At 25.3% G+C, this 20255-nt stretch overlaps 1 protein-coding gene across 8 annotated transcripts; it reads right to left on the bottom strand.

Moving 5' to 3' along the window:
• Positions 1–4824: 4824 nt before the first annotated feature.
• LOC129605152 (coronin-7) lies at positions 4825–19707 on the bottom strand. 8 transcript variants are annotated; one of them, XM_055514732.1, is made up of 14 exons: positions 19436–19707; positions 19000–19114; positions 12133–12816; positions 11369–11928; positions 11159–11311; positions 8601–8805; positions 8458–8537; positions 8344–8370; positions 6992–8064; positions 6781–6919; positions 6520–6726; positions 6302–6437; positions 6037–6146; positions 4844–5350 (listed from the first exon to the last, which is right to left on the bottom strand). In XM_055514732.1, the coding sequence occupies exons 3-14, from the start codon at positions 12626–12628 to the stop codon at positions 5258–5260; spliced, it is 3279 nt and encodes a 1092-aa protein (XP_055370707.1). In that variant the 5' UTR covers positions 12629–12816; positions 19000–19114; positions 19436–19707; the 3' UTR covers positions 4844–5257. The 8 variants fall into 8 exon arrangements, with proteins under 8 accessions (XP_055370713.1, XP_055370707.1, XP_055370708.1 ...); XM_055514733.1 differs by lacking the exon at positions 19000–19114; XM_055514734.1 differs by lacking the exon at positions 19000–19114 and having other exon boundaries at positions 19440–19707.
• Between the last annotated feature and the right edge of the window lie 548 nt (positions 19708–20255).

Here is a 20255-nt window from a genome sequence, read left to right as displayed (position 1 = left end):
CATACTCAGATTGTCAATTGTTTTAATGCAATGAAATATTAACAAAAAAATTTTAATTTTTAAATATTCTTTAAAAAATTCGTTTCCGAAAAGGAAACAAATGCTTTAAAAATTTTTGGCATATTACTTTAAGCAACGAACATTAAAAAACAAATAGTTATTCCAAATATAGTCCACACAACAAAAACAAAATTTTTAATTTGGGAAATTAAATTAAAATATTGTTATAAGTTATTTTTCAAATTTAGATTATATTTTATTATATTGAGTGCAGTAGTTGAATTGTAAGAAAATTATTCTAATGTTCTGCATTTTTGAATATTGGAACCTTACAACTCAACAGTTAATTGGCAAAAAATAGTTAGGATGATTGGGAATATACTGCATTGGTGCTATGTAGCACTATTCTTTAAAAGATCTGATCAAATAGGAAAAATCTGCTTTTATTCTTTTCACTAAATCAAGGCTAAAAAAAGAATATAGCCATTTGAAATAATCCAATATGGTACCCATAAGGAGAATAACTTATTAAAGATTTTGTCCAAAAATTGTTTTCTTTTAATCTTTATTGAAATTCTTTAATTTTTATTTATAAAATTTATTTCAGTTTGCTAATAACTATGAAATATCCTTTTTTCTTATAAATCTTTGTTTTTTTCATGCTGCTATTTTGTTGGCTATGAAGAGCAACATAATGTTGTAATAAAAAACAAAATTTGCAATATTTAAATTATATTTAAAACTTATCCAATATTTTAATTTAGGGTCACAATTTAAAACACTATAATAGTTTTGTGTTAAACAATGATCATTATTTTATAATTTTTTAATAAATGAGATCGAATAAATTTCGGATTTCAGGCGAACTTGAAATTTTCCAAAAAAACATACAAATTAAATTAAAAAATTGCCAGCAAACATTTTATTAATGAAAACACTTTAAACCCGATGTTTTATTCGCTTTAATAGGATATATGTACATATATAATTTTTGCAATACATATTAAGTATTTAATATTAAAATGTGGAAAAATAATGAAATTATTACTTAATTACATTCACATATTTGGAATTTATTATCTTAAGTTATAGCTAATAAAACAAAATAATAAAACTGCACATATGCAAAAAATTACTGACTTCTAATCAATAATGTTTATGATATAATATTAGATTAAGTTACTAAAAATTAAAAAAAACAAAACAACATAATGAAGAATTAAAAATTTTTGATAAATTAACTGTTACGGTGAACAGTTACTTTATTAAATATTATAATTATTTATATTAATTTATTTTAAAAAAGCTTAAATTATGTATGTACTCGTATATTAATACATTATAATAAAACTTCTTACTGCCACTTTTACCAAATAAATTCATATTCTTAAATAATTGGTTTCAAAATTTCAAGAAAACATTTCCTCCATTTTAATTTAGTGGCTTTTATTAAATTTGAAAACGAAATTGTTAGCTAAATATTTTTTTTCTTTTACTTACAAATTTTTAAGTTTTCAAAATTTTAAAATTGTCAGTAAATTCATAAAAGGTATAAAAATTTCTGTTGTTATATTTTGCTAATACAAATTTTCTTCATATTAAAAAAAGAAAAATTTTAATATTCAAAAATTTTATGAATTCTATTTCCTGTTTTTTTTTATGTTTTATAAAATTAACACATACTACTATAAAAATGTGTTATATATATGTATATCTATATAAGAATATCGTAATACAAAATATTTATCGAAGTATAAAAATATTTTAATTTAAAAATGAGATTACGATTGTTCTTCTGTAAAGCATTTTTGTTTTTATTTCTATCGTTACTTTCATAATTTATATTGATAGACAATTTATTCTTACAAAGCATCATTGTATATTCATATAAAGTTCTTATTTGCTTAAAATGTTGTTACAATTAACTATGACTAATTTTTATACTAAAATAATACATACGCATTAAATGGCGACAGATTTTTTTTCGTTTTTTTTTGTAATATATAATATTTTTTATGTAGTGCATAGCTAAACCATTATTATATGGGTACAAATTAGTAAGAATGTAATTAACTTTACTCAACAATTAAAAATTGTATTTTTAAACAAATCGAAATTTCACTGAATCTCAATTCAGATGTTTTTTGAATTATTGTGTAAGACTACGATTATATTAATTTGCAATTAATGAATCTGTACCCCCTGAAGTATTTTTTATATTAAAGCAAAACGTCCTCACAGTTTATGATTATTATGATGCATTTTATATTTAATAAGTTATCATTTAAATAATCAAGTAAACTGATTGAATGTGTCGGATTTGTTATTAGAAAATTTGCGAGCAAAAGTTTTAATAAAATCAATAGTATATTGTTCTAAAACAATTCAATCAATCACTTACTGTTGTTATTAAATTAAATAGAAAATATACACATATGTACTGGTATTTTATTAAACATTCTTTTAATGCAAAATGTAATATTGTGTAAGTTTTATTTTGGCTTCCTCTTAATTTTAATTAAATAAAATTATGTCTTTTAATCAAATAAAATTATATATTTTATAAAATTATGTTATGATTATAACATGAAACATCATAAAATACGCTTAAGTTTACGTTAAGTCTTCGGATAGGTCAAAAATTTTCGTAATTCTACTCGTATGTAACTACGTTTAAATGGCAAAAATATTTATATCTGTCAAAATTTTTATAAAAGTTTTTTTTTTTTACATTTTATTTCTATATTTAACAAAAAATTTTAAAAAATTTGTAAATTTGGCTTTTTTTTTTTATTTTACTTACAAAAACACTATTTTATTTCAAAAGATTTGTTAAATTTTTATTTTGAAAATTTATAAGTAATTTTATTATTTACTTAAAAAATTTTAAATACTTTCATTTATTCCATCTAAATACAAAAAAAAACATATTACAAACATAAGACATATACACATAAGATGTATGAATTATACATCATTATTCTATACATTACACTTTCATTTTGACTGGAATTAAAGAATAATTTTAATAATCACAATTTTAAAACATAAAATGATCATGGCTTAATAATTACATTTAAAAAAATACTTTTGATTATTTGTAAATATATGGTGAAGTTTGATTTTATATATAAAAAATATAAAAAAACATACATATATTTAAAAAAGATGCGATACATGTAAACGATATAGTGGTATCAAAATAAAATAAAATTTAAGAATGGACTAGATATTTTTGTCATGTAAATTTTATAATATGGCGGCCCGCATTTACTGAGTTCTTGAAAATAAAAAATGCACATTTTTAATTTAATATGAATATTGCATTTTAATATAGGTTAGTTTTCATTAGAAATTTTTTCAGAAAAACTCAGAAAATTATCTAATTTCTAATTTGTTTGCCAATCTATTCATCACTTTAAAACGGATGCAAGCGGGATTGTAATGAAATTTAAATTATTTTTAATTTATTTTTATTAAACTGTAAAAAAATTAATTTTTATGTTTTTTATTGTGTACTTATTTGCAAATATTTTTTAAAAATATAATATAAAATAAATTAAAAATAATATAAAATAAAAAATGAAGTGAAAATACATTAAAATAAAAGCTTTTTTCCAACCGAAACAAAGTTGCAACTTGCTTCACTTGCATTATTTTTTATTCAAATAAGATTATCTATTTATTTGTTGATGTCTTATTATATTTAGCATGTGTTTAGTAAATTTTTTAATTTTAACACAAACACAAAAAATTACAATATGACAAATAAAATATAAAAAATAAAATCAGCGTGTCGTATAATTGAAAGAACGTTTTTAAAATATTTTCTAAAACGAATAAGTTTTCACTGTTGCTAAAAAATTTTAAATTAGGTTACAATTTTTGTGTAATCTATCATAGTTATCATCAAATTTTAAGATAAATGATTATACACTAAAAATATTAATATGATCAATATATTCGCACACGTTTTGTTTGTATATTGTTTTTTAATAACAATTATATTTATAAAAAATTTCAAAATTTGCCACAAAATTTGATGCAAATGAAGATTTAGCTTTGTAAAAATATTCAATAAAATAAAATATTTTGATTTGTTTTGTTTTTTTTTTACAAATTCTTAATATAATTTCAAATATATTCAATTGCTACTATTCTTAGATATTTTTAGCTAAATATTAGTCCCGAAACAATATAATTATTATTAATTAATTTTTAGATACATGAACACTATGTTACCTTTAACGCCTAAATAATACATAAGGCGACATCATAAAATACTTAATCAAGTAAATATGTGCATTACTTTTTATAAAATGTACATAATATGTTTATACTTATAAATAACAAAGTACAGAATTTAAAAAATAAAATATAATTTAGCAAATTTTTTCAATCAATTTGAAAAGTTATATAAATACTTTTATATTTTTATTATACGTATTTACTTTTTCAAACTCTTTTCAAAATTACAAACATCTTTTTATTTGAAATCGAGTAAAAAAAGAACATCTGTTAATTCAAAATTCGGTTAAATATTCATCCCAAAAAAAATTTATAATTTTTAGAAGACATTAAATTTAATTATAAAAATTAGTTAATGATAAAAATTTGCTAAACGGGTAAGTAATAATAACTTCGACTATTATATTAAATCCACTTTTAGTAGTAAATATATATATGTTACTTATTTTAATTATGTGTATATATATTTTAGTTTTTCTTTGTAAAAGTAATTTACTTGGATTATTTATGCTTTGTATCTTGTTACAATTTCGTATTGTATTTTATTTTATTATAATATGTATATGAAATTCTTATCAAAAATTTTGCTTTATATCTTAAGAAGTTTTAAAACTCTGCTTTTTACTTTTTTTAAATTAAAATTTTACAAATGGATATTAATAATATCCTATGAATAATGCTACTTATTTGTTAGTCATATTTTGTGTTTCTAATTTTAAACAGAAAAATTTGAAAGAAAAATACAATAAAAAGCATTATATTATTTTGTTAAGCAATTGATCCAATTCATATAAAAGACAAAAATGTAAGCGCAGTTTAAAATATAAAAAAATAGAAATAAATATTTACAACATTTAAATAAATATTTCTTCATTCATTACAAAAGAAACTTAATAAAATCCTCTTGTAGAATTAAAAAGTTAATATAATAAATTATACATATTATTAAGATTTTGTTTTTTTATTGATAAGAATAAAAAATTTTGAAAATTATTATACATTTGTAAAGTTATTCATCCCATTCGTTCTCATCTACACCTTCCATTGTATCTTGCTCCAACTTTGTATTATATTCCATGCGCGCGCTAACCGATTTTTGAATCTGGAAATTTAAATAAAATCACTCAAATCCACATCTATACAGAACATACAAATTTAATTTGAACAAACTATGGTTAAATAATTTTAAATAGTTTTAAAAAAGTCAAAAGGAATGAAATGACGATTCGTTACATAAAAACCAATTCCTTAAAACGATGTTGGTAGATAAATTGGAAACACAAATACATATATTAATTCAAAATAACATACATATTTAAAAGTTAATTCATGTTAAAAAATGTATATATGTATGTACATGTACGAATTAATTGCAGTTTAATTCGAACATATTAAACAAGTAATTTTCAAATATTCATAATATTCGATACTAAAAACTAAGAAAAATAAACAGTAAATATTAATAACCTCAAATAATTAATATAAATAAAAAACTACGGCAGGCTAGTCACCTACCTAGCTAATTCTCTATGACTATAGAAACTAGGGCATGATAGATATCATGCACTACCCCAATACTGCTCCTAGGAGTGAAGAAGGAAAAAAAAAAAAAAAAAAAAAAAAATTCGAACATATAAGTCCTTGTTGAAGATTTTTTGACATAGTTAGTGACCATGTTTTTGTTCTATATTGATAATATGCTTGATACCAAAAAACTGGGTCATGATTGAATCAAACAGATAAGATAATATAAATTACAATTGTTTTTATTTTCAGAATAATATTTACCTTTTGTTGCCGTGATTTTTCAAAATCTGTTTGCGTTATTAATTGTGAAGAATTTAATGCTGGTTGAATATCAGTCTTTTTATTTGACACTACCGGTTGTATTGATGATACTACAATGAAAAATAGAACCAAGCAAGAAAAAATTTAATATTATATATTGAAATTATTGTAAACAACAAAAAAGCAAATGCGTCCTAGAATATAATATTTTAATATATATGTACATATAAGTAGATTTCTTCTACTATGATTTTTTAAAACTCACAGCAATCCATTCCTTCTGGTTGCAAACTTATCTGTTTTGCACGCTTATCATTTAATGAGAACCAATCATCAGCCGACATTGCTGGTTTCCATAACACGCGTGTTGGCGGGAATAAATCATCTTGAAAAAGTTCACTCTAATGTTTCATAATTATAACATTGTAAAAAGATAAAAATTGTATTCCAAAACAGAAAACTGGAAAGTCAAAACTGTATTACCTTTATTCTGGGTACTGTGAAACTTAAAGGTTCGATTGTCGTATTCGTAAGTCGGTATGCTTTGGAAAATTCCACGCTGGCAACATCACAATGATTCTTTGTCAAAAAGCTTAAACCCTGATGCAAACTTGAGCATCGATGATGTGATAATGGACAGATGTATGGTTCTTCGTCTGTTATTTCATAACAATATATTGTTGAATCACCCTGAAAGATTTTTAAAAGAGATTATTTTCGTTTTGAATTTAAAATTATTATTACTTTTCCAGTCACGAAAAGTGTTGAACTATCTTCATCATAAAACGGGATTAAAATTGATGGAGAAACATCTAGGCTAACTGTTCCCAAACATGTTGATAAATTCTGAGCGTTATATATGCTAATTTGTCTTTCTGATACCCTAAAAATATAAAGTTGCGTCATATAAGAAGACATGATAAAATTAAATGAATTAAATTTAATATAACGTTACTTGTCAAATCCCGTCACGACAAGGTATTGTCCCTCTATGGCCCAAGCCAATCTAGCTCCTCTCGTACCAACAGGACCATTTCCTTCGCGAATTGGATTCTCCGATTTTCTTATATTGTAAATGCGTAACTTTGTATCTTTGCAAACAGTGGCTCCATAAACACCACAAGGGCTAAATTGAAAATCAAATATTTGATCTGTGTGTCCCTTTAAACACAATTTTTCCTTCATTGCTTTTAAATCCCATAGCTTAATGGTCATGTCGTAACTTGCTGTCAAAAAGACTTCCTCAGCTAGCGGATGAAATCTAATAAAATAAATTTTATCTAAATGAGCAATTAATTCAGCTTCTGACTTATTTGTTGGTTCAGTAAGGCCACCATTTGGTATTAACCAAAACCTTACAACTCCATCGTCGCAAGCAACCGCTAATCGTTTTGAATCAAAAGGATCCCATTGGAAGTCCATAATATTTGAACCATTAACGAGTGATGGTATGACACCATCTGGTAAACGACCAGGTTTACTTAGCTCGAAAATAGCAACTTTACCCCCTGGTCCAGATAATGGTACGGCAACTCTTTCATGGTTTGCTTGAAAACCATTACATTCACCTGGAATTTGTCGACTCAAATTACGTACGTTTTCAATTTGAGTGGATTTATGTCCTGGTGTTCCTTTCAAGTGCCTAAATTTGGATACTTTACCAAAAACGGTAGATGTGCGTTTTGTATATGTCGCAGAGTTATCCTTATTCGAATCAATTGCGCCTGAAGAGGTGCTATTATGTTTTTTATTGCCAACACATTTTGTTAATTTATCTGTATTTTCATGTGAAGAAATAGACTGACGAATTACATTATTGTCTGCTTCAGTTTTTGCAATCGTATCACGTCTTAATAACGGGACTGGTGATTGTGCTTTTTCATCTTGCATACTTTTAGAACGATTTTCGTATAAACGACGTCTTTCAGCAATACTACTTCGGTTGCTAGATAAACGCTTTAGTTCATCTGGTTTGTCTTCAGACTCTGTAGAGTTCCCAGAAGATTCTGAATTATTCATTTCAAACAACTAATTGTCAAGAAATAAAAATTTCATTAAAATTTTTTGCTTTTAATATTCCACAACTCCATACACATGTATGTATGTATATAAAATGAAACTATATAAATAATTTGTTGTAACATGACTACAGAACTTTTGGTTAACACAAGTAAGCTATTTAATGTAAAACTACGATAAAAAGTATAGAATAAACAAAAAAACTACTTGGATATAGCCGTGAAAAAATATTAAACTAAAAAATTATTAATAAAATAATACTTAATAATAACGGTTATTAAGTTCTACCTTATCTTTTTCGTCCTCATCCTCGTACTGTTAGTATTGTTAAAAATTGAAGTACATAAACATCTTGTTAGTAAAAAGAATTTTACAATTAAATTATATATTTAGGAATGTTACCTTTCGTCTTTCTAAGGTGGTTAAAGATTTTTGTTCTTCATGACCATTTTTACTATTATCTGCAAGATCCCTTTCTTCTTCTAAAAATTTTAAAAATATATACTTGACTGTTATACTGCTTCATTAAAATTTTTATAACTTACTCTTAATTTGAATTTCAACTAGATCAGGTGATGAAAATATTTTTTTAGACTCGCACTCCACCCCATTTGTATCGTTTACCATCTTTTGTTCACCAAAATTCAAATTATCAACTTCGATAGAACCAGGGGCATGTGGTACTGAAAAAACTTTATCGAATGAAACATCTCCAGCGTTACTTGAAAAAGGCTTCGGGCCCAACCGCGGCTATTAAAAATATTTTTAAAAATTAGAAAAATGTTTTTTTAACAGTTATGTAATGTTCAAAAGCAAAAAGAGAGTTAATTATAGATTTAGAAGATGAGAATCATGCATGATAGTGCTTTGAAATCAAAATAATATATCTATAGTCACTATTTAAAAATACATATTTGAATTACGGCGAACGTTAATAATTTATTTAGAAATGTTAGTCGGATTTCTATTTAATTAATTTTATTTTCTGGAAATTTTTTACAAAAAATTTGCATGTCAACATAACAATGAATATTTTGAAATTGTAGTGCGGCACTGCTATCAGTTGAAGATTCCGTTTTAATTTAAATTCAATAACTGTTATGAAAATATTTTTTCCCCGAAATTCCAACATATAGGTCTTCTAGAGTGCACTAACGTATTGCAAAAGTATTTTTCATAAAAAATTTTGTTTCTCCAAATAGTGTCTATAAGGAATAAAATTTCTTGAAAAAAAAACAAGAAAAATATATACATACATATGTATATATGTATGAGTATGCATATATCTTGTTTTTATATTTAAATACTGTTGCAAGCAGCAAAAACTGAAAAATGCATTTAAAATTATTAGGGAATAAATGAAAAATGTTAATTTTTTATATTTGTACTTCAAGCAATCAAATATCTATCAAATATCTATAGTTTTATCAAAGACGTTAAATATTTAGTGAAAATTGTCATTAATACACCGATGTCAACAAGTCATCCAACAACAAACAAAATTTAAGCACAGAGGAAAGAGTCAAGAGGATGGATTAACATATATTAAAGAAACTAAAAAACGAATTAAAAAAATAGCAACTCAAAAATGTGCTTTTATAAAAAAAAATTAAAGTTGACACCCAAAATAAAATAAAAAATTGTTTTTCTTCTATCCAAATTTCAATAATCAACCTTATAAGATGTTGCTGTGGTCCTTGGTCTTGCTACCGGCCTTGGAGCTACAGCTTGTTGCTGTTGTACTGTTGGCAATATTTGTCCTTCTCCTGTAGTTCCAACATTTTCGTCAATAGAAATCGACTGAACTGTAGAGGTCAATAGTATATCTGTTATTGAATTATTCCTTGATGTTCTTGGCAATGGTTTTGGTGGCGTTATACTCTGTGGTGATGTCCAACTATTACAATCGTTTGAATCATTTGATAAATCATTTTCAATCGAATCAGCGGATATTTGAATAACGTCGGAAATCGCTTTTTTGGTTACAGAAACAACTTCATTCTCACTAAAAATTTTACTTGGTTTATTGTTCTTAACACTACCTTGGTTATCTTTCTCTGAATCAGTTTTGTACTTGTTATCAAATCGTTTTATGAGATCAAGTTTTGACAAGGGCCTTTCGCTGTGATCATTATCTTCATTTAGAATTTTGGGCCTAAGTAGTTGTTGTTGTTCTATATTATCTGTATCGTCAATTAATGATACTTCAGTTTTCTTTAATTTATTCTTTTCGTCGGGGGGTTCAACAGCACGTTCAATTTTATTTGAGCTTTTTGTGCTGTTGCTAATTGCTTTTTTGAAAAGTCCTGAATCAGTAATCGGTCCAGTAAAGTGTTGACCATTATGTTGATTTTTCTGTTGCATTTGTAACTTTTTATTTTCAATATTTTTAATAAGCTCACTTAAATTGCCACGGTGAATCTATGTCAAAATTTAGTTTAATCCGGTGTATGTGTTGAAATTTTCAATTAAACATTACAAATATTTACAAAATCGTAATATAATTGCGGTTTTTTTTTAATTTTTGTTTATATATAAGTTGAGAATAATATGGAAGTATTATTTTTAAAAGAAAATAAGAAAATGAAAATTTTAAGAAGTGATTGGTAAGGATCTTTTTAAACTTACCGACACGATATTGAAAATTGGATAATTTTATTAAAAATGTTTTTGCATGACATAATTAAATAGTAATTTTAATCCGTTGAATTCTTATAATTATTGTTATGTTTATTTCTGTTTCAGTAACACTTAATAGATCTAAAGTAATGTACATATGTATTTGTTACTGTGCCAATGAAAAATTGTTCTAAAAATATTCGGTATAACTACGTATGCCATAAAAAAAGAAAAGTAAATGAATTTCTGAAAAATATGCAAAATTTACAGATAATAGTATTTTTGTTATCGAGTCGGTAAGAGAAAAAATGCCCTAAATGAAGGGAATAATTAGTAACAATAGCAAATAAAATGTTTGTTTTTAACACTGGTAATGCAAAACCAAGAAACAAGATGATTATTTGATTAGTGTTTCACAGTTATTTACAATAAAAAATACGTATGTCTAAAAAAAATGCATTAAATTAGTTAAAGCTTTACTCACAACAATCGGAGCGTCACCATGCTCGCGTTTACTTGGATCTAAACACATTTTTGGTAAAGGTAAATTTGTGCCAGACATCCACTGACTCGCTGTCAAATCAGTTTTATAACCATTTGTATCGGGATATAAATCACTATGAAAGTCACGGTATGTCTAAAATGTTACTTTATAAATACAAAAAAATTATTTTATTTTGTAAAAATCTCTTACTTTTCTGGGAACTTGATACATAATTGGTATAACCATGTTAGACGTTAGTTGTAAAATGCGGTTAACTTCACCTTCCATAACTTTCAAAGCTCTTTTTGGTATCAAACAAGCTCCTTTTGTTTGTTCGCCCGTATGTCGTAATCCTTCTATTAAGTACGGATCTTTATCTGTAACTTCCATGTAATTGATAGTAGTGTCGCCTTTTCCAGCAAGAAAAAGCATATTCGTATCTGGATCAAATAGTGGCATTAAAATACCCGTTGAACAATCTAACTCAAGTAATTTTTCAGGAATTGAAAAATTTCTTATGTCCCTTATTATAACTTGACGAACACGGGCTGCGTCAAATCCAGTTGTTAAGATTCTTGATTGGTCTCCTAACCATACTACCCGAGAGTCTTTAATACTTTGATGACTATCAACAGACATTTGTATATTTTGACCAGCCGCCGCTCTCGGATCAATAATACGTACCATTTTATCCTTACAACTTGTAGCAAATACAGTACCATCTTGCTTCCAACTTAATGACTGAATAACTTCTGTGTGCTCATTATTACCTAAAACATTCAAATTAAATAGAAATGAAAATCAGAAGAAAATCTGCTTTGATAAAGTTCCTTTTTCGTATTAAAAGAATTTTTTTTCATTTTAAAAATATTTTTGGAAATTTACAGATTCGAAAAATTATTTTTTTAATAACTGAATTAATTTCAAATTTAATTAAATTTTTTAATAACAGTGTAAATTACGCAAATACTTACAAAAGCATTCCTTTTGTACAGAAATGTCATACAAAGTAACAGTACCAGCCGCCGTAGAATATAGTAAGCAGTCGGCAGTTGGATGAAATCCAACGGTTTCCACACGTCTTTGTTTATGTGAAAATGTACATTCTGGATTTTCTAATGACTGTTCGAGTCCTTTTTCTGGTATATGCCATATTTTAACTAAACAATCTTGTGATGCTGTCGCCAATATACCATCATGAAATGGTGAAAACATTATATCGGTTACAGTGTCTGTGTGTGCATGTAACAATGGCATTGTTTTACTTTTACGTCCACAATCATCCAGAGAAAGAATTGCCAAACTTGAACCAACGTGTTCCCAGTTAAATGCCATAAAGGCAGCAGATGCTGCAATGTTATTTCCATATGTTTGATATGATCCAACGCATACATCACGTATACATGCTTCAGGTTTAGGTACTATTGGGGCAGCATTTTTATATTTAGATGCTTTAAATCTCCACGCCATTCTGTTTAAAAATGCTACTATTTATATACTATTTTCTTTTTAAGTCTTTTTAGTTTAGTCTTTTAAGTTTAGATGAAACAGTAAATCAGTACTTTTCTTGTCTTTTTTTGTTTTTGCAGAAATTTTTAAAAATATTAATTTTAATAATCAGCGTTTGTAAAAAAGAATATTTGACAGCAACATTAAATCTAAAAAAAAAGAAAATTGAAAACTTGTTAAACATTTGTTGTAAGATTTGAAGACATTTCTTTTATTATTACGAGTATATTTACTATATATAACATATTGATAGGTTTTGCGCTTTCGTTATTAATATATCGATATAAAGTTATTTTAATGATGATAGTACAGAAGAAATTATTCAGACCTCCAGTAAAATTTATCTAACTTAATTGTATTTGCACTTAAAATTAAACGCAAGTTTATTTTTGTTTTGATAACATTATGTTTTCTTAATCGGTTAAAAAAATAGTTTAGGTAAAGCTAATATAAAATTAGGACATAGAGTAATGTCAATCATATGGAAAATTTTCATTAATAAACATAATTTTATTTCAACTTAATAACTACTATTAAAAAGTAGGCAAAGTTATAAATTTGCCATAATTAAGGATAAGATTTTATGAATTAAATCTTAAAACTCCGTTAATGGCATTTACTGTGAATATATACATTAATTTTTTTTAATTAATTCTTCAATAGACCAATACAACTTGCAAATACCATCGCAAGTGCAAATAAAATGCAGATTTGATGAAAATGTTTTTTATTCCCGGTTTCAATGATAAATTTTTTCAATGATAAAATTTTATGAATCAGCTTCTTTTATATAGAATCAAGGAAAGTATGGAATATTATTAAAAAATAATAAATATTGTAGTAATATACATATATGTACTTATATATTATGTTATTTAGTTGCCTGTCTACATTTTGCAAAACTAGCAATAAACACTTGAACGTACCTACGTTGTAACAGTTAATAAGTATGCAACTCGACTTAAAAATGCAGAATTTTATTTTTAACATTAATAATGAAAATTGATGAATAATTTTGTAGGCATTCAATGATTCCTGACATGAATTTCAACTAGCAAGAACTTGCTTATTACTCATAGTTACTTGCAGCGAATAGTTAATGTAATTTGAATATCGATGTTTGTTGAAAAGTTTTTGAATCTTACATTTCAAAAAAGCTTAAATTTTATTTTTTAGAAACATTTTAAAAACAAACACACTGCAAATGTAGTGGTAAATGTAAACAATATCTCGTATGATTTATGTTCGGGTATGCTTAATGTTCATTATTTATTTATGATACATTATGGTTTGTATAAGAGAATAAGTATATTATATGCATGTAATGTTATTTTAATGTTATCACCTGTAATATTTTTTGTCTCATTACACCCGTACGACGTACGTTCGAAGTATGTTTTTTGATCAGCGTCGAACTCTGAGTCGATTTAGCTTTGTGCGTGCAACTGTCCGTCCGTCCGTTCAAACGATAACTCAAAAACTAATTGAAAGAGAAACAAGCCAGAACTCTATTCAAATTTGATACTTCAAAATAGTATTGAATAGTATTGAGAAGCTATAGTATTGAAATTTCGCCGAAGCAAATATATTATTAGGGCCTTTGTATTTGATGACACTCATTGAAATTGCTGGGCTCCCCCAAGTACGATTCAAGTAAGAAGTAAAGACGGTTCAACCTACAATACTGAAATTGTAAAGTAAAATATTTCAAAATGGCAGCTACATTCATTAAAAGTTGTTTCATTAAAAGTTGTCATGACCACTTGTGATAGCTGCCATGCAAGTCCAAAAGTTATTTAACATTATCTCAGAAATTTTTGGTGCCATAATATAGAAATTTCATGAAAACAAGTGTATTATTAGGACTGTTATGTGTGATAAACATCGTTGAAATTTCTTAACTCCTTGAGGTAGCTGCCAAACAACTTCAATAGAAGTTTGACTATATCTCAGAAAATATTGAAAACACAGTTCTGAAATTTTGCATGCGGATTCGCGTACAGTTCTTAAATTTTTGCATAAATTTAAAGTCATAGTCTTTCTCATAGTCAGCTATGGAATATTTACTCGCATATAGGATAGCAAATTCGTACAGGTATGACTGAGTTGACAGGTCAACTCTATTTTTTCCCGTTTTTTATTAAAAACGTAGTTTTTATTAGCTTAAAGAGAACTTATATGCACTTATAACGATAACTTGTTATTTAATTTCACAGTAATTCACAAAATTGAATGAAAAGTTTAATTTACTTTAAATTCATATTTTCTCATTCTTAAGTGGTTATAAAGACTCACTCGTAAGTATACTCGTTTAAAATGACAAACTAAAAAAAAGTTTATGTGTAACTTAAGGATGCAAAAAAAAGCCGCCAGACCAGATAATGTAAAAATTTTTCTTTTACATTATCTGGTCCAAAATCAACGAAGATTAAATAAAGGTATAATTGTGTACAATTTCTGTTATTGCACAATATAAATACTTAATTCAACTTCTTTTCTGAACTATTTTTATTATTTAATATTTACTCATTAAACTCAGTACTTATTAATGCGCTAATAAAACTAATTCCAGACAAAAAAATATATAATATTGAAAATAAATAACACAAAAAGGGGGAAAAAAACAACAAAATCTCTAAATCTGGTAAAATATAAAATAAAAACAAAAATGGTACCGAATACACCTGCACAAATTCTCTTTTCATCTCTCTTCCCTTCTTTTTATAAATCAGTTTATTGTTTGTTAAAGAAATTTTAAATTGATGGCCGTTTTTAAAGCATAATAAATTTTCTTTTCTGTTTGCAATATCATTGATAAGCACTGTATTGTACAAATAAGTACATAAAATCAAAATTATCTGCTCTTTTACCTAGATTGACATTCTTAAGATGGCAAAGCTTCCAACAAAATCGTTGAGTATTTGGAATAATTAGTCCTAAAATTATTTTTTATAGCAACTAAGAAAGAATATTTGAATCCAGAATGACCTTTCAAAATTAAGGCATGTCAGTTTTTAATAAAAAAAGATTAGGCAGAGTTTCTATACGTTTAGAGTGAAGTTCTCAAGACCTAAATTTATGACTTATAGTTTTGCTTTATAAGTAAGTTTACAAAAACTTCTATATAGATATGCACATTTTTTTACATAAAATTATCAGTTACAATCCTTAAGATCAACTTTCAATCTCAATGTTTTACAAAGTTAATTTCAAAATAATGCTTAAAGAATTTTGGACACTTCATCTTAATATGATTTTATTGATGAAGCTTTATTTCCATAGTCTTTAGCTACAAATTAAGAATTTTATAGGTCAATTCTATTCAATTTTAACTGAAAAAACCATAAAAATTTATTACATAAACAAATTATCCATAATAATATATAATATATATATAATTGCAGAAGTGTTCTGCTTATTCGTGTAAAAATTCCTAAAGTAAAGAGTAACTATTTTCAACTAAGAAGAATCATATAATTACTAGAAAATTTAAGAGAAAGGAAAAATAAGTTAAGCACTTATTGATATTATCGTCTTATTTTAGTTAAACCGTAATTTTATGCTTAATGCAAATAACTTTAATTTGCAATAAAAATTTACCGCGTTTTCCGTACGTTATAAGACGTTATAAAAGATAAAAACACTTTATTAAAATTTTTTTCATTACTAACTGTCTAAAATTAATTTAATAATTATACTTCTTACACCTAGATAAAATTTACTTAGAATTGATTTGAGTGGCACATTAAAATCGTAACTGAGTAAAAATTTTCGCAAGCACCTTGACTTCAAGCAAAGAAAAGCATAAAGAAAGGATTTAAATTAATTCAAAGCAAAACTATTTTTAACTTTTTTAATCATTAAGTACCGTAAAACAAATAATCGCAATATTTAAACAAAATTGCAGTAGTTGTTTAATTTGCAACCTAATGCATTATAAAAAAGAAACAAGAAATTGCAAAATTTAAGCTCAAAGAAATTCGTATTGAATTCCTACTAGAATTAATTTTTGTACTTTTTTTGCGTTTCTGTGAGGTTTTGAGTTTTAAATGAACCTTGACTAGTTTCAATGTCAACAATTGCAAAATTTTATTAACTAAGTAATATTGAATCTGCTAGGGTAAATACATATACTTCTTGCAATAAACAAAAAACAAAAAAAAATTAATAAATCATTCATAACGAAGCACGTTTCCTTTAAATACTTGATCTACTAAAGTAGAGGCGTTAAATTATGCTCTTTGAAAATCGAAAAATACCTTTCTAATTAAGTATGAAAAATCAAAATATAAAAAATTATAAAAAAAATATTTAATCGACACATATTAGGCATTTTATATCTTAATTAGATTAATTTGGCAAAAGAAGATAATATTACTTTAAAGCTGTCATTATTTAACTTGTGAATAATAAAAATTTCTTAAGAATTATTTTATTTTTGGAAAAATTAAATGTCCAAATTTGCTGTAACTACTTAACTACTTCAAGATCAACTGTTACAAAATTCATATCCCTAAGCTTTAATAACAGATGGCAAAGTTAAATTTAACCATTGTTATTATTATTAGCAGTTCGTTTTAAGTTGTAGTTCAAAAAACTACATGAAAATTAAAATTATTGAAAATTTTTACACAAAAACAGAAGAGTGGCTTCATTCGTGGTCACTCACGCAAAAACAAAAACCAAAAATGCACCTTTTTGAAATGAGAATATTAATAAAAGTAAAATTTACTGAAAACAAAAATATTAAGTCAGCGTATTCCCAAATTCACAAAAAATATAGGAAAAGAAAGCAATGTGTAGAAGTCCTACTTGTCAACTTAGAAAAATTTACTTGTTTTGAATATTCAGCGCTAAACAGTGATCAAGGGAGTCTCAAAAAAAATTGTTCTTAATTTTCATTACATAATGAGGGAAGGCTTTCAATCGTACAGTTTTTTTTAATTAATTTTAAAAAATTTTATTTTATTTAATCAATAAAAAATACTAAAATGTTTTTAATGTGACGCTCAATAAATTGTTTAACTTGTAAATATTGCAATTCCAAATCGTACTTTTTCAAATTTCATAGGCATTTGTTAATTTACATATTTTCATTTCATTCCATGCAATTCATAAATTCTGCAAATAAGAATTCACCCTGAATTTTCTTTTGTAAAACATTCTATAGTATGTATATATAAATATGTATGCGAAAATTAAATACTTTTCGTGGCCCTTTTACAAGTTTGTGTTTATTGTCATTTTCGTTGTGTACATATTGCATAAACAAACTTAGTAATACAACACTTGACCAATAAAAAATAAAACTATAAAGAAAAGCTAGGAACTACCAACGTTCAATATACCTATAACTTATAAAAATAAATGAATACCGCAATTCAGTACACAGACTGGAATTACAAATATATACATATATATAAATATATGTATATATTTACATATACATATATTATACAAATATATACATATATACAAATATATACCTACATATATAAAAATATTATTATTTTTGATTTTAAATTCCTAGCTTCTTTGAAGAGAGCATATATAAATAAATAAATTAAATACCTCGTACCTATGTATATATTTTGCATGGTATTTTTTTTAAATTCCATCTAAAAATTAAAATTATTTAGGTAGTTAGTATGCTATTTTTTTGACTAAAAAATGATTTTGCTTCTATGTGCTTGTGTACCACTCCTTTTTAACATTATCTAATATGATTGTAATGAAATTCGTTTTTCAAAAGTGAAAACAGGTAGGTATAAGGTAATATTAAGGAACCAAGCTGCTTGTTTTTTAACCTTGCCGATATTGTCCTACATTTCCATTTTTGTCTCATTAATGATATCAAACACTAATAACATTTATTTTTATTTCTGCCAAAAATATATTTTACAAATTCAAAAAAAGCAAATTGATACATATAGGTCTGAGTAAATGCCAACTCAAAATAAGTTTCCTAAAATATTATTAAAATGTGGGATTTCAAATACTTACATAGATGCTTATTATTAATAGATGAGAGTTGTATCAATTGAAATCATGAGGATTATTGAAAAATATTTTGATTTTCAATATAGAATTTCAGATTTAGTTCAGCAAATTATAAAATTTTTGAAAAACAACCCATCAATTCTATTTTTATTATGTATAAAAATTCAACCTTTTATAAGTGGTTCTTTTAAATATATGATTACATTGCTATTTTAGTTTCCATTGAAGGGTGACTTTCTACCTACATAGGTAGATCCTATCTACCTACATATTATACACCTTATTTACAAATGTTTTTTTAAAAATTCAATTCAATTAAAAAATATTCTTACCTATAGATATTTACATACATATATGTATATGTAATTGATGGCAAAACATTAATAGCTGGCTTTTTTCATAAAGAAACCAACTAAAAACACTAAAACCAGAATATTGCTGAAGTCTCTACGGTAACACAAAGATAATGCCAATTAGCTATAATTTTTTTTTAAGCAACTTTCTTTTTTCTTCAAGATTTGAAAGTGGAATAAATTTCCTGATTTTGATTTCTTTTTTTTTTTAACTAAATACAGTAAGTAGCTATTTCTTTTTTATTTTTTTTTATTTACCTACATGGAACTTTACATACGTTCTTTTTTTTCTTTATTAAAAAAACTTTTAATCTCAAAAATTAAAATTCTTCAAACTTTAATAAAATTTTTGTTTTTTATCGTGAAAAATTAATTATTCATTTACTAGAAATGTAGAATTAAATTTGATAGATACCTACTTAATGAAGGTGAAAAGATAATGGATGAGACAATCACTTAATAAACATACAACACACCCTTTCTTTTGCAAACAAAAAAAAATTGTTTTTTTTTTTTGTATTTTGAAAATGTTTTTTGATAAAATCTATATTCAAATTTCACTTTGTAGTTAATAAATAATACAAAAACAATTTTAAATTCATTTCAATATTTTCAATTTACTTTTATTTTATGTTTGGTATTATTTTTGGTAAATAATATGCATTTAATGCGGCAAATTACCAAGCAAACAACACACCGACACAGTGAATATTACAAAACAATCGATATTAAACTTGGTGTTTGACTTTGACTTTGAGTTTTGACATTTCTACCAATTTACATTTTAGGTGCAAAAATGTTTTTGAACATTGGCAGCGCAGAAATTTTATTTTATGCGATCACCAAACGTTCCTGCAAATATGATATCAAAAATGTAAATATAGTTTTCCCTTTTTTTTTTTTTAATTGCATGGTTTTGTCTTTTTTCCTATATAAAACAAATTATTTAAAATTTGAAAATTTTTTCAGATTCAGATATTTATAATTTTTTTTAAATTTTTCCGAGCAGTGAATATATTTGAGAAAATTCTCTGCAGGAGACGAAATGAAGAAGATTATCTTCAGTGCATCATTAAATGTAAGTTCAATCTTAAATGTTTAAGAAATTTTTCAATTCCACCCTATCACGGTGCTGTTTAGCCTGTTTTTGTTTATTGGGTATGTAGGTGTACAAATATGTACCAAAATTTTGCTGTCAAATTGATTTGTTTGTATGAGTATAATCATACTTGGTT

This window comes from Condylostylus longicornis, unplaced genomic scaffold (genome assembly GCF_029603195.1).
Source record: "Condylostylus longicornis isolate FDR11 unplaced genomic scaffold, ASM2960319v2 ptg000013l, whole genome shotgun sequence".
Classification (NCBI taxonomy): Eukaryota; Metazoa; Arthropoda; class Insecta; order Diptera; family Dolichopodidae; genus Condylostylus; species Condylostylus longicornis.
Note: the sequence above shows the minus strand (reverse complement) of the source record. Positions and strands in the feature narration are given on the sequence as shown.

What these genes read in the sequence shown, in the direction of transcription:
- LOC129605152 (XM_055514732.1), bottom strand. Translation starts at nt 12,628, where the DNA reads ATGGCGTGGAGATTTAAAGCATCTAAATATAAAAATGCTGCCCCAATA. An exon ending in AGTTGAAATTCAAATTAAGA is followed by an intron (nt 8,538 to 8,600) that starts GTAAGTTATAAA and finishes TAAAATTTTTAG; the next exon opens with AAGAAGAAAGGGATCTTGCA. An exon ending in CACTTTTCGTGACTGGAAAA is followed by an intron (nt 6,727 to 6,780) that starts GTAATAATAATT and finishes AAAATCTTTCAG; the next exon opens with GGTGATTCAACAATATATTG.